This window comes from Papio anubis, unplaced genomic scaffold (genome assembly GCF_008728515.1).
Source record: "Papio anubis isolate 15944 unplaced genomic scaffold, Panubis1.0 scaffold162, whole genome shotgun sequence".
Taxonomy (NCBI): domain Eukaryota; kingdom Metazoa; phylum Chordata; class Mammalia; order Primates; family Cercopithecidae; genus Papio; species Papio anubis.
Window position 1 is genome coordinate 100,470 of NW_022161602.1, and position 13,729 is coordinate 114,198.

The window sequence follows — 13,729 nt, forward strand, 5'->3', positions numbered from 1 at the left end:
AGAAGAGAAAGGGAGAAGGAGGGAAAGGCAAAGTGCTCTGACCTGAAATAGGACAGTCATCCTCCTCCACATATGTCTGTTCAGGATAGCCTGGCCGTTAGCCTTAGGACAGCCTAGTACCTGCTGCAGACTAGAGTGGAAGGACAAAGTCAGAAGTCTTGCTCGGGCCAACCCTTTAACATCCTGTCTGAGCACCACCCTCTGAGGGCTGGGGGGAGGATTTATCCTCTCGTAAAACTGGTTCTGGTGAACCTGGAACTTTATCTCACTCCAGTTAGAATTCCAGTTCGACCAGCACCTATCAGGCTGCCATCACCTTGAAGAATGGTCTGGAGACATGAAGATTCCCTGAAAACGACATCATATAGTGAAAAAATAGAAACAGAAGAAAGCCAAGGGTGCAGGGTTGGCTCAATTGCTTTTTTGAGATGATTACTAAAAGGTAATTTTGAATTTATTTCTGATACATTTTACTCATACTGGGAGGAGGCAATGCATGGCTAAACATGGTGTTCACTCAATAAAAAGGCATCTTATGTTACATTCCTCCCCCTAGCTTTTTATCTTGTCTTTCATTGTTAATAGGAACCTTACAAATTTTATGTATAGATGTGTCCATCTTTTCCTTTAAAAATTCATACTTAAAACAGTAAATGCCTGTATAGGCCTTCTATTTCCTGAATGTCAGCAAGCATTCACCAAGATTTCCTGCCAATTATTTTGTAGTTAATATTTGTAATAACGAAAAGCATATTGTATTACTAGTGGTTCTCATTCTTCAATCCATATCATTATCACCTGCAGGAGTTTGCAAGCTATAATTTTACAGCCTACCTCCAGAAAATGTGGGTCAGTGGGCCTTATGTGGGGCCCAGACATCAGCATTTTCAAGATACTCCCCAGCAGATTCTGATGCAGGTGATTATGTGAGATACTTTGATAATAAAACATTTGGAGTACAATCTATTCTCTGCCCTGTTTCTTCTTGGAATTGCTTGTCATAACTCTAGAGAAAGAAAAATACTTGTAGATTATTCAGCGAGTAATCTGATTTGGACAAACCTGCTAGCTCTTAGTAGCAATCAAAAAATCAATTAAATATTAAAACACAATGTGCCAGCTAAACACCTACAAGTATCCATATGTGGGATACCAAGAGGAAGAGGTAGTCTTTGCTTGTTCTACAGGGGAAATATAATCTCTAACATTTATATAATAGTATTCTACTTGAAGTACATTTATAAGGTTCTTACCGACTTTGAAAGTTTTTTTTAACCACAGGTCAACAGGAGAAGAGATGGAATTAAGGGGACTGTTCCTTAAATCTGTTCCCTGCATCACTTTGTGTAATTTATATATGTTCCCCAACAGTCTTCTGAACTAGTAAAGCCTGCCCAGGAGCCTTCAGGAAGAGATCATCCCAAGAGGACAAATCCTCATTCCTTAGACTTAGAGCAAAAACTGTGATTACAACATGATGTCTTTGACTCAAACTTATACCCCAGTCCAAATCCCAGATGGAGTCATCACATCTGACTCCTGTGGAGAGGAAGGGTCTTGTGATTGAAAACAGAAGGGGTTGTTTTGCTAAGGGCTCCGAAGGACATTGTGGCCCAAGCAACCCTAGAGAAGTCCCACCTGTGTTAAGTATCACTATAAAGCAGAGAGAAGCTTTAGAAGACAGTGAGAGTTCAACCTACTGAGGACTCCAGGGAACTCGGTGGAGTTTTGGCCCTCAAGGACTGCAGTGCATCAGCAGGAGTGGGGCCAGCAGAGAGCACAGCATTCAGCAGAAGAGGCAGCAATGTTAGGCAGGCATGGCAGGACCCAAGGGAGGAGATAGGGTTCACTAGCAGAGGACTGATAGGGAACCCCCACCTCTGCCTACTGGACTTGTTCCTGAGTACAAGTCGCGTCATGCCAGGCCCTCCCTTAAATATTGGTGCTTCTATAGTGGGTTGGGATTCCGTACGCACGAGTGGGAACGAGATCCCACTGAGCACAACTGTTACTGCCTCATTTCTTCCCCACTGCAGCCCCGTGAAGCAAATATTTTCCCCATGAAAAGACTGAGTCTTAAACGTGTGTATCTGTAATAATTGCCAGTTTATTCCTCTGGCTAAGAGATCCAGAGGTAATTGAAGGTTTACATTTCTTTTTTATTGTTCTTTCATCAAGAGTTTAGGTGCCCCCATTGCCCTCATAAGCTGGTTGCAAATTATTTGACTCTTACTTGTAAAAAAAATCCTTAATTCTTTTTGTGTGTGAGACACGTGTTCATTAAAAAGCACATATAATATAAGCAAAAAGAATAAAAAGAAGAAAACAAATAAAATTTCACACCACACAGAAATAAGCTTGGTTAAGTTTTTGATATATGTTATATGGATGTATGTATACACACACGCACACACACAAAGTTTGGAATTTTATCCTATATATGTGAGCTGATATTAAATATGCTGCTTTGCCATAACCTGTTATGTTTCACTTTACAACATGGAATGAACACATTCCCATGCAAATGTGTGAAAGTTTCCAATTGAAAAATAGACCTGGAAAATGGGTCAAAATCCAAAATCCAATGAGATGCTGGTACCAAGGAAACTATCTAAAACAAAATTTCATCAGATTATTAAAAGTAAAATGGAGGTCAAAGATACATCAGAAAATGCTAACAGAAAGAAAGCTGGGGCCAGATTTTAATATTAGGCAAAAATGAATTCAAGGCCTAAAGCACACAGGATAAGGACGGCTGCGTGAATGTCTTTGCTTCCAATGCATCATCACAAACTTGTTTCTTACTCTTCTTATCTCTTCCCTAAGCCTTTCAAGCTCACCTACTCCTCTTATCATTTCTTCAGGGTTCAAATGCCTAACGGGTGTGTCCTCTTTAAATCCCTGGCCAGGTTGATTCGGCTCTCCTCTGGGGTTTCCTTCTGCCTCCTGGCTTATACCTTCTTCGGAAGGTTGAGGATTTCCTTCTGCCTCCTGTGGTACATCCTCCAAAGGGCGATCTTCCTCGGCCTTTGGCATGTTCTGTGGTTTTCCCTCATTTTCTTCACAAGACTTTTGCATATTGAGTATTTTTAATTTCCTTTTTGAATAAATTAATCCTAGAAAACAAGGAAACAAAACTACTAGATTCCAGGCAAACAGACCAGCAACCAGAGTATGGGGTCCCATAGCGACTGGCCTTTTCTGACTCAGTACCCTAATTGTCAAAAGTTTTCCAACTAGAGAAAGCTGGATCCTCAGGCTCAGAACTCCCCTGACTCCACCTCCCTTCCCGCCCCCTTTAGTTCCAGCTCCATCTTTCTCCTCCTGCTCCTGCCCACCATCTTCCCAGCAGGCCCTGCTACAAGCCTCTCCTAATACTGAAATGGGAGCAGTACGGAAGCAATTAACCCTTCTCCCGCCTCTGGTTTCCAACACTCCCGCCCTTCAGACTTTCCCAAGCCCTCTCAACCTCCAGCCTCTCACCTGAGAGGGTTGGTCCAGTCTCTGGTCTCCCCTCCCAGTTCAGCGTCTCTTAAACCTCCCCCTCCCCCGCCTCATTTCCGCTGCAGGCTCGGCACCGGCCTCTGGCGCTTAATCCGGATGGGGAGAGGCTGCTGCGACCCCGGGATGTGCTTTGGTGTCACTCACACTTCCACCCCCACCCAAAGAGACCCGAAGCAATTGCACCTTTACAAAAACTGACCTGCAGGGATTCAGGGGATTTTCCTCTCTCTTCCCTCACCTCGATTTGTGTCGCGCCCAAAAAACCAAATATCCTGCAGACAGATGGGAGTGTTTGGTGAGCAGGCTAGTACCTGGATCACGGGTCTCTTTCATGATTCTAGGCCTTGTTGGTGTAAAGTTTCCCACGTCCTCATCCTCGCCCTCCTTTTATGGCAACCCCGCCCTCATCCGTGCCCACCGTTTTTCTGCAAGCAGGGAGTAGGAAAAGCAAGTTTCTTCCAAACAGTTTCTATGTCTCTCTCTCAGGACCCTTAATTAACTACCCTTCTCTCTCTCCACCCGCCATCCCCCACCAAACAGCCCCAAATTTCCTGCACAAAATGGGAGTTTGGCGGAACAGCAGTGAGGAAAGCAGTGCCGGCCCCGCTTGCTTTCTGCTCTCAGCCTCCTCGACCCCAGGGTCTCCAGGTCAGCGCCCACCTTTATACTAACCTGAAAGGATCTTGGGCACTTTTCTCCTTCTCCAGCAATAGGGAGCTGCTACAGGGAAACAGGCCCTGGACTATAAGGACTTCTGCACACGTCGACTCCTGGTCACGTGAGAGTCGCGTCATCACTGAGCTCGAGTCCCCAGTTACCCCTCCCATTAACACTGCAGCCCGCCCTCTGCGTTCCCTCCACTTGATACTGTCAATCTTTTTTCGTATTTACCAATCAGAGACAATAAACTGTTATCTTCTCCCTGGAGTATTTATTCGCCTTTCTCAGATTACCAGGAGGATCAGCCTTTTAGGGGTAATCGATCATTTCTCCTTCTTTGGGGAATCATCTCTTTCTCCGGCTCCCAATACTCTCACCTCCCCTCCTCCAAGACCCCTACAGTCCACCATTTCCCCTGGAATCCTATCCAGCATTGAAATGGGCAAAGGTGGTAGATCGGGAAGCGGGGCTGGAAAAGAATCTAAGGTTGAAAGTGGAGGATTTGACTAGTCCTTTTGAATAGTTTTCTGTTGTGTTCTATGTTTTCAGCGATCAGCGTACTTTTAAAAATGGTATCAGAAAACGGATGCCTCATAAGCAATATGTAACACTTAATATGGAGGATAAATTAGTTATGTCAATGTGTAAGACTTTGGAAAAGTTTTCTAATGGCTGGAAATGAAATGACAGTATTCACAACATATTGATGTGTTAGAATTTTTTAAAATCTTACCAAATGGCACTTAAAAAATTGACTCCCAAATTAATGTGTGGAAGGAGGCCCAGTTTTCTCTTGTTGGCAATTTTGTATAGGTAATCTACTACTCTTTCTATTTCTGGCAGAACTCAAGTTATCAAGTGTTCGATGTCTGATCTTTTTCATTGATGGTGGCATCCACTAAGGTTTCACTTGGAGACTTCAGGCAGACTTCCTCCCCATTTCCCCTGTAGGATTCAGTATCTTGTTAATCAGATAAGTCCACAGAAAAGCTTGCTTTCCACTGAGTAAACTTCTTTTGGAACTCAAAGAAAAATGTTTCTTGGAAAACATTTTGTTGTTGGGAAATAACTCATATATTCATGAAACACTCAGAAAAGAAAGAGTTCCCTGTATCTCACCATCAGGCATGAGGCTTCTTTGCGTGGCATTTTCATTCATTCATGGCACTCTTGAGATAGTCTGGTATCATCCACTGTGTCCCATTAAAAGAACTATTGACATGCATAATTGTTATGATTAGAAAGCAAAGAGAACAACATTGCTGTAAAAACTAATATTAAACAGGAAACTGATATCCCTGCAACTCAGAATCCACTGGTACTTGGAAGGATGGTGGTGCCTGGAGTGGCATTCTGGCCAATGGAGCCAGCTGGAGAGTCAGAAGAAGGCAGACGGGGTCTTTTGTCTAGGGTGGTCACAGCAGGATACCTCAGTCAACAATAACACCCACCAGAGAAGAGAAAGGAAGGGTTGGAAAAAATAAATATTTTTTGGACTTAATGATTCATAGTTGAAGCATGACAAATTTCTTCCACATTTGAGGGATAAATGTTCTATTGTTTGAGAGAGAGTTTTTTAATATAAATATAACTAGCAAATTATAAATATTTAATCACTACCTATCACCAAATGTTTCCACTCTTTTAAATGTAACCAATTCAGTGAGGAACAACTCTGATCTTTTAAAAGAAAAATTATTAGCAGCAAAATGGACTTTGTGTGTGTGTACACTTCTATGAAGTTTAACCAATGTATGGATTTGTTTAACCACCACTGCAATCAGATCACAGTTCAATCACCCCCAGAAACTCCTGCATGCTGTCTCTCGTAGTCCTATTTTACTGCCTTCCCTAAACTCTGGCAACCACTAATATATTCCCCATTACTATACTTTTGTCTTATTCAGAATATTATGTAAATGATTTCATTTTCAAATTTCTGTGCACTGGCTTCTTTTGGGATTGGCTTCTTTCACTCAGCATAATGCCCTGGACATTCATTTAAGTTGTTGCATGTATCAATAGTTTATTCTTCTCTTTCTGCTGAGTAGTATTCTGTTATTTAGCTATTCCACAGTTTGCTTATTCATTCACCTGCTGAAGGACATTTGAGTTGTACCCAGCTCTAAGCAATTATGAAAAGAACTGCTATAAACATCCATGTACAGATTTAGGCCCTTATTGCTTCACTTCTGGACTTCCTGCCTCCAGTGCCTCCCTCTCTCGCTTTAATCCACCTTACACATTACCTTGTCCCTGCTTTCAATGGTCATTCTCCTGCTCAGTGACCCTGGATGGTAACCCCACCACTCACCACATAAATCCTACACTCCTTATCTTGACATTCAGCCTCCATCAGAATTGAGCCTCAGGACATGTTTCTAGCCTCATCATCTCCTTCTCTGCCCCATCCAAAATAAACCCTTACTTCAGTGTCTACAGAAACAGTGAGATCAAATTAAAAATTTTAAAAATAATAGTATTAAACCCTTAGTCACTGTGCCCAAGCATGCCTTATACTTTTCTCTTTGTCATTGTTTGCCATTTTCTTCTTCCTGATTGCCCTCCTCTTCCTCCTAGATCCTGGTCCTGCTCGTTCTTAGAGGCCAAGACCTGATCATCCAGCCTCTGAAGCTGGAAGTGATCTCTCCCTCCTCTGTCATTGCTGCACATGAGATCTGCACCTTTCGTGTAACCCTTAACAAAGGTTACCTTGTACCTTTCTGTGTGTGTGTGTGTGTGTGTGTGTGTTGAGAGTGGAGGGTATCTAACCAGAAAGATGGTCAGCTGTGAGTTGAGGGTAGGGAGCAAGCATCAGGCTCCAGCTATTATGCTTCTTTGGTGGTTCTAGTACTGTTAAACAGTGGGTCTCTCAGGCATCTCAGGGTCTCAGAAAGAGCTATTTGCCATTTGGCTCACAGACAAACTTCATTTTGCCTGCACAAAATTGAAGCAGAAGTTTTATTGTACTCTCCTTTACTTATTCTGCTTTACACATAGCCACAGCAATACTAATACCATGTTTATGGAGCTATTGGCAAAGGTTATTGACCTTGTCTTCCTAAATACTCACAGTAGAGATTAGTTAGCTCACTGGTACACACCTGACAAAGAGTCAGGTGATACAGGCCTTCACCTTCATCCTTGTTCCTGCGCAATTTCAGTGTGTCAATATAACACTCAGCTGCCTTTGAAATTAAGTCAGTCAGAGTAGATTTTAAATATAAGTAAATTTTTGAAAATAGCGTTCTACTTAAGTAAAAACTGTATCTTTTTAAAAAGGAAAGAAAAAGGTGTACACATTAATTTTAACAATAAGGGTATGAGTTCTGGAGAGTAGAAACCCTGGGCCTCTGAGCCAATCAATGTCCTGTTTTTGTGCACCAAGAGAGAACTAGAAATAGTTCCAAAGTCCAAAGTCCTCCAGGTTATGTGAGAGGAGGAGAAAGCAGTCAGCATTTTACCATTCGAGTATCCAGAAAGCTCTTATATAAGACCATAGTATCCAGAATAGTGTTTTCTATGTTCCTTCCATAGTCTTGCGTTCTGACACTCTATATTTACCAACTCCTCCTGCATATTTTTTTTCATTGCTGTTTCAAGGCTCATCCCATAGAACTTGAGCTGACCATTCTTATCTATCACTTCTTTAGCATGATCTGTACGGCTTGAAAGTATCACTCCTTACATGGCAAAATCTTCCCCAGATCCAAAGCTTTAGCTACCAGATCCTAAAGTGTGCACTCCAGCAGCCTCCATCTGAGATGATTTGCCCCTTCAGAATGAAAGCAGATTCAGTACATTCCATCACTTTGCACAACCAAGGGTAGCCATGTTTTGGTGCAACTGGTACACACAGAGCCTGGGCTTATTTCTACTTAGATTGTGCTCCAGAAAGAAGAAATTCTTCTGCCATCCCCCATCACCACATTCCCTGACATAATGGTATGTTTTTCAAGTTTGGCAACAATACATTTCAAAAATTCTGCAAAATATCCAGAAAAGTCATTGGCCACATTTAGGTAAGTGAATATAACTTGAAGCACAGCTTGTATGATACTTATGATCTTTTCCACATGATTCTGCACACTGCCTGAACTCACAGCTAAATGCTGCATACATTGTAGATGATTGTGGCAAGAAGTTTCTAGTTATCCAGATCATAATGCTTATGAATTGCTATGAACCTAAAGTGCTGTGTTGTAACTACTGCCATTTCAAATATCCCTGAGTGGGTTTGCTTACACTTATTTTTCTGAGACAGATTTTCACTCTGTTGCCCAAGCTGGAATGCAGTGGCATAACAACTCGCTGCAGCCTTAACCTGCTGGGCTCAAGCCATCCTCACGCTCGGCCTCCCAAAGTGCTGGAATCACAGGCCTGACCATCATGCCTGACTGCTTAGACTTTTAATATGTAACAGCATGCTCAGGATTCACCTCAGCAAGATTTTTGAGATTGCTTTTCTTAAGGCTTGAGGTCTGCATCTATGTAGAGGATCATGCTGGGTTGGTGGAAAAGCACATCTCAGCTGGCCAGGCAACTCTTTCCTGTGGCAGAAGCACAGTTGTAGGGGAGAGTGTGCTGTTGCTGCAGATCAGGTGCTTCTAAAAATTCAATTTGTAATGCAAAGAAAGCTTTGCTGACCTCTTGATTCTGCATTAGTTGTCAGTGCCACATGACTCTTTAGACCCCGTATTTACCCATTCTAATACTTCCACCCTGTTTTGTTGACTTTCTACTGTGTATCCCTCACTAGTCTCGAAGTGCCACAAGGACAAAAACTATATCTGGTTCAACTTTGTAAACCATTCCAATGTGGAAATGTCAAGTTGGTGGAAAAAATTAAAATTTCCATTAATATGGGAATTGTTAAATAAATTATAGTGTGGAAATTTTTCAGATATAAAAAGGAGTAAAATTACACACATGTAGTGACATGAAATTTTATTAAAGCTGTATTTTTTAGTGAAAAAAGTGACAGAACACTATTTAGAGAATAGTTCCATGCATATATACATATAACACATACATATATATGTATGCAGCTAGTTTAGTAAGTAGTTCCAATTTTTGATATAAGTATGGAATTGTTTCATTTTTTCTAGAAATTGCTGTCAATTGTGATCTGTCAACCCCCCCTTTCTCACTAGATAATAAGTTTCTTTAATGACGTGTTCATGTTCACTTATTTCCTCAACTATTAGGTCACTTTCTTTCATTTAGAGTTTTATTTTGAGTTCTTAAGATTCAGTCTGTACCAAAGGCACCCAAAGAGAAGGAAAAAAAAGTCTGGTCTGTTTTTTGAACGTTTCATTTTGAAATAACTTTAGCTATAAGGAATGCCGCAATTTCCATATACCTTACACCCAACTTTGCCTAGTAATTATGATACATTTATAAAAACTAAGAAGTTACCTTTTGTGCACTGCTATTAAATAAAAACGATTTATTCACCAGGTTTTCTACTAATGTCCTTTTTCTGTTCCAGGATTCAATTCAGGAAACAATGTTGCATTTAGCTAACATGTCTATTTAGTCTACCTTGTGCCAGTTTCTTAGTCTTTCCTTGTTTTTCATTACCTTGACACATTTTAAGAGTCAAGTGTTTTGTAAAATGTTCCTCAGTTTGGGTTTTCTGATATTTTCTTATGATTAGATTGGGATTTTTGATTTTGAGAAAGAATACTACAGAGGTAAAGTGCCCTTTTCATCTAATGTCAGGATTATATGATATTAGAACGAATTATCACTGGTGATGTTAACTTTGATCATTTGGTTAAGGTTCTCTTCTGGGTTTCTCCACTTGTAAAGTTACTACTTTTCCCTTTTCATACTCTTATTTGTACTCTTATTTGTTAGAAGCTAGTTTCCAAATGTAACCCATACTAAAAAGGTGGGGAATTAAACTCTACCTCCTGGAGAGAGGAGTGTCAATGAATTTGTGAATACATGCTTGAAAACAACTACAGTAACCAATAAATATTTGGGGGCAGATAATTTAAGACTACGCAAATATACTGTGAATTTTGCCTGCAGCAATTACTACTATGATGTGCTGATGGTGATTTTTTAAAAATATCCCTCATTCCTTTTACATTTAATATTTCAAATTACCCTGTAAGAAGACTTTCCCATTCTCCCCTGCCCCATTTATTTATTGATACAATTATTTCTTTCTGTCAGTATGACTCATGGATTTGTAAAAATTCTTTGGGCTGTAATCCAATACTATCATTTGTTATTGTTATTGCTGTTCAAATTGTTTGAGCCTTGGCCATTGGGAGCTCTTTCAGGTGGGCTTTCTTTCATCCTTTTTCTGTCTCCTTGCTTTCTGGCACTACAAGATGTACCAGATTCATCTTTTATCTTCCTTTTCCCAGCCCCATCATCAGCCATTTATCCAGGGAGTCTTCGTTACTTTAATTGGATAATCATATTTAGTAATTAAGATCTGGGCATTGATTGTGCTGGTTACTATTGGGGTGTCATTGATTCTAGGACTTCTCAGTTGATAGAACAAGTAGATACATGTGTATATGTATATTAAACTGTTTATACACCATACTTGCACATATGTTAATTATATATACACATATATAAGCTCATACTGACACATTGACTCTAATCCATTACCACAAGTATTCATTTAGCTTTCTCAACTCTTGCTTATTTTCACCTTCTATCTCTGGCAGTGAGAAACCTGGTTCTTCTTGTCTATCATTTATTTACTTATTTAATTCTAGTGTATAAAGTAGTTTAAAATGGCTATCATGTACCCCATGAGAAATAAAATTCCCAACCAGAATACAACATTATGTACAGTTTTTTTCTTGAGCTTTACAGTATGCAGTCAAAACAGTGGTTTCCAAAGCAAATTAGGTCAGCTCCTTTTTCCCACACCCTTTTTAGTGAAGTTATGTCATACATCTGTGATACAGTGAGATTCATGTGCCACAGTATGCTTTCCGTTTTGGGTTCCCCCTACATTTTTAATTGACATAAAGCGAAAGTCACCTTTCATGTTTTCGCGGTTCTGTGGAATTCAACACATTCACAAAATCGTGCATCTACCACCATAGTATCTATACAGAAGAGTTTTAGTATCCTGAAATCTCCTTTGTGTGGTGCTTTTGTAGTCAACCCATCTTCCCATCTCTACCCCTGACAGCCTCTGTTTTGCATCCCTATAAATTAGCCTTTTCATAATGTCATGTAAATGAAATTGTACAATAAACATCCTTTTGAATCTGGCTTCTTTCACTCAGCAACATACATTTGAGATGCATATTTGAATCAGTAGTTTGTTCCTCTTAATTATTGAATAGTGTTCCATTGTACAGATATACCACAATTTGTTTATATTTTCACCAGCTATAGAATACCTGGGATATTTCCAGTTTAGAGAAATTATGAATAAAGCTGCTATGAATGTTTCGGTACAGGTTTTTGTATGAACATACATTTTAATTTCACTTGGGTAAATACCTTGAAGTGGCATTGCTGGATTGTATGGCAATTGTATGTATAACTTTATAACAAATTGTCAAAATGATCTTTAAACTGGCTGTAACATTTTGCATTGAATGAGAATTTCTTTTGTTCCACAGCCTCACTAGAATTTGTTATTTTTTCATTTGAGGATTTTTATTTGTTTGTTCACTTTTTACCATCCTAAGTGTACAGTAGTATCTGTGTTTTTAATATGTATTTCCCTCATTACTCACGATGCTAAGCATCTTTTCACCTGCATATTTGTTGTCTGAATATATACTTTAATGAAGTCTCTGTTCATATCTTTACTTCCCATACCCTTTTTTGGGGTTTGCTTTTCTTTTATTGGGTTTTAAGAGTCATTTATTTCTTCTGGATAAAAGTCTTTTATCAGATATGTGATGTGCAAATATTTTCTTCTAGTGGGTGGCTTGTATTTTCACTATCATAACAGTGTCTTTCATGGAGCAAAAGTTCTTAATTTTTATGATATCCAGTTTTTAAAGTTGTTAGCTTTTGGTATTATATCCAAAAACTCATCACCACACCTAAGATCATATAGATTTTCTCCAATATTTTCTTCTAGACATGTTATAATTTTACATTTTACATTTAGGTCTTTGATATATTTGATTTAATTTTTGTGCAAGATATTATGTATGAGATAAGGTTTTTGTTTTTGTTTTTGCAGATAGATGTTTAGTTGTTTCAGTGTCATTTGTTGAAAAGACAATTCTTTCTTCATTGAATTACCCTTGTGCATTTGTCAAATATTAGTAGAATGTATTTGTGTGGGTTTATTTCTGAGCTGTCTTGTTTCATTGACCCATGTACCTATTATTTTTCTGTTACCAAACCATCTTGCTTAATGTAGCTTTATAGAAAGTATTGAAATTGGTTAGTGTGTATCCTCCAATTTTGTCCTTCTTTTTCTGTATGTTTTGGTTATTCTATTTCCTTTGACATTTCATTTCAATTTTGCAACTAACTTGTTGATATCTACAAAAATGCTTGCTCTAATCCCATTACTGGGTATATACCCAAAGGAATATAAATCATTCTACTATAACGACACATGCACACGTATGTTCATTGCAGCACTATTTACAATAGCAAATACATGGAACCAACCCAACTACTCATCAATGATAGACTGGATAAATAAAATGTGGCACATACACACCAGGGAATACTGTACAGCCATAAAAAAGAATGAAACCATGTCCTTTGCAGGGACATGGATGAAGCTGGAAGCCATCATCCTCAGCAAACTAACACAGGAACAGAAAACCAAACACCACATGTTCTCACTCATAAGTGGGAGTTGGACAATTAGAACACATGGACACAGGGAGGGGAACAACACACACTGGGGCCAATTGTAGGGTGGGGGCAAGGGGAGGGAGAGCATTAGGGCAAATAGTAACGCATGCGGGGCTTAAAACCTAAATGACATATGTTGACAGGTGATGCAGACCACCATGGCACATGTATACCTATGTAACAAACCTGCACCTTCTGCACATGTATCCCGGAATTTAAAGTAAACTAAACTAAAATAAATAAATAATTAATTTAAAAAAATGCTTGCTCTGATTTTCATTGGGATATACACCAAAATGAGAAGCACTGACTTCTTAATAATGCTGACTCCTCCAATCTATAAACACAGAATGTTTCCCTCTTAAAATGTCTTCTTTAATTTCTTTTTATCAGTGTTTTATTGTTTTCAGTAAATAGGTCCTGCACACACTTAGTTAGATTTACACCTAAGTGATCCATTTTTTGGTGCTATTGTAAATGGCATTTAAAAATTTTAAATTCTAATTTTTCATTTTTTGTATATAGGGATAAAATTGACAGGTTGACCTCATATCCTGTAACCTTGCTAAACTCACCTAAGAGTTCTAGAATTTTTCAAGAATTCTTTAGGATTTTCTACTTAGATAATCATGTTGTCTGTGAACCAGGTTTTATTTCTTCTTTTCCCATTTGTATGTTTTTTATTTGTTTTTTCTTGCCTTACTTCATGGACTGGAACTTAGATTACTGTACTAAATAAAAGTAGTGG

The 13,729-nt window shown here is 39.1% G+C and overlaps 1 protein-coding gene across 2 annotated transcripts; it reads right to left on the minus strand.

The window, feature by feature from the left end:
• Positions 1-2,087: 2,087 nt before the first annotated feature.
• On the minus strand, positions 2,088-4,305 carry TCEAL8 (transcription elongation factor A like 8). 2 transcript variants are annotated; one of them, XM_021932479.2, is made up of 3 exons: positions 4,177-4,305; positions 3,704-3,776; positions 2,088-3,116 (listed from the first exon to the last, which is right to left on the minus strand). In XM_021932479.2, exon 3 carries the CDS (start codon positions 3,076-3,078, stop codon positions 2,725-2,727), a length of 354 nt encoding a protein of 117 aa, XP_021788171.2. In that variant the 5' UTR covers positions 3,079-3,116; positions 3,704-3,776; positions 4,177-4,305; the 3' UTR covers positions 2,088-2,724. The 2 variants fall into 2 exon arrangements, with proteins under 2 accessions (XP_021788171.2, XP_021788172.2); XM_021932480.2 differs by lacking the exon at positions 3,704-3,776 and having other exon boundaries at positions 4,177-4,297.
• Positions 4,306-13,729: the final 9,424 nt, after the last annotated feature.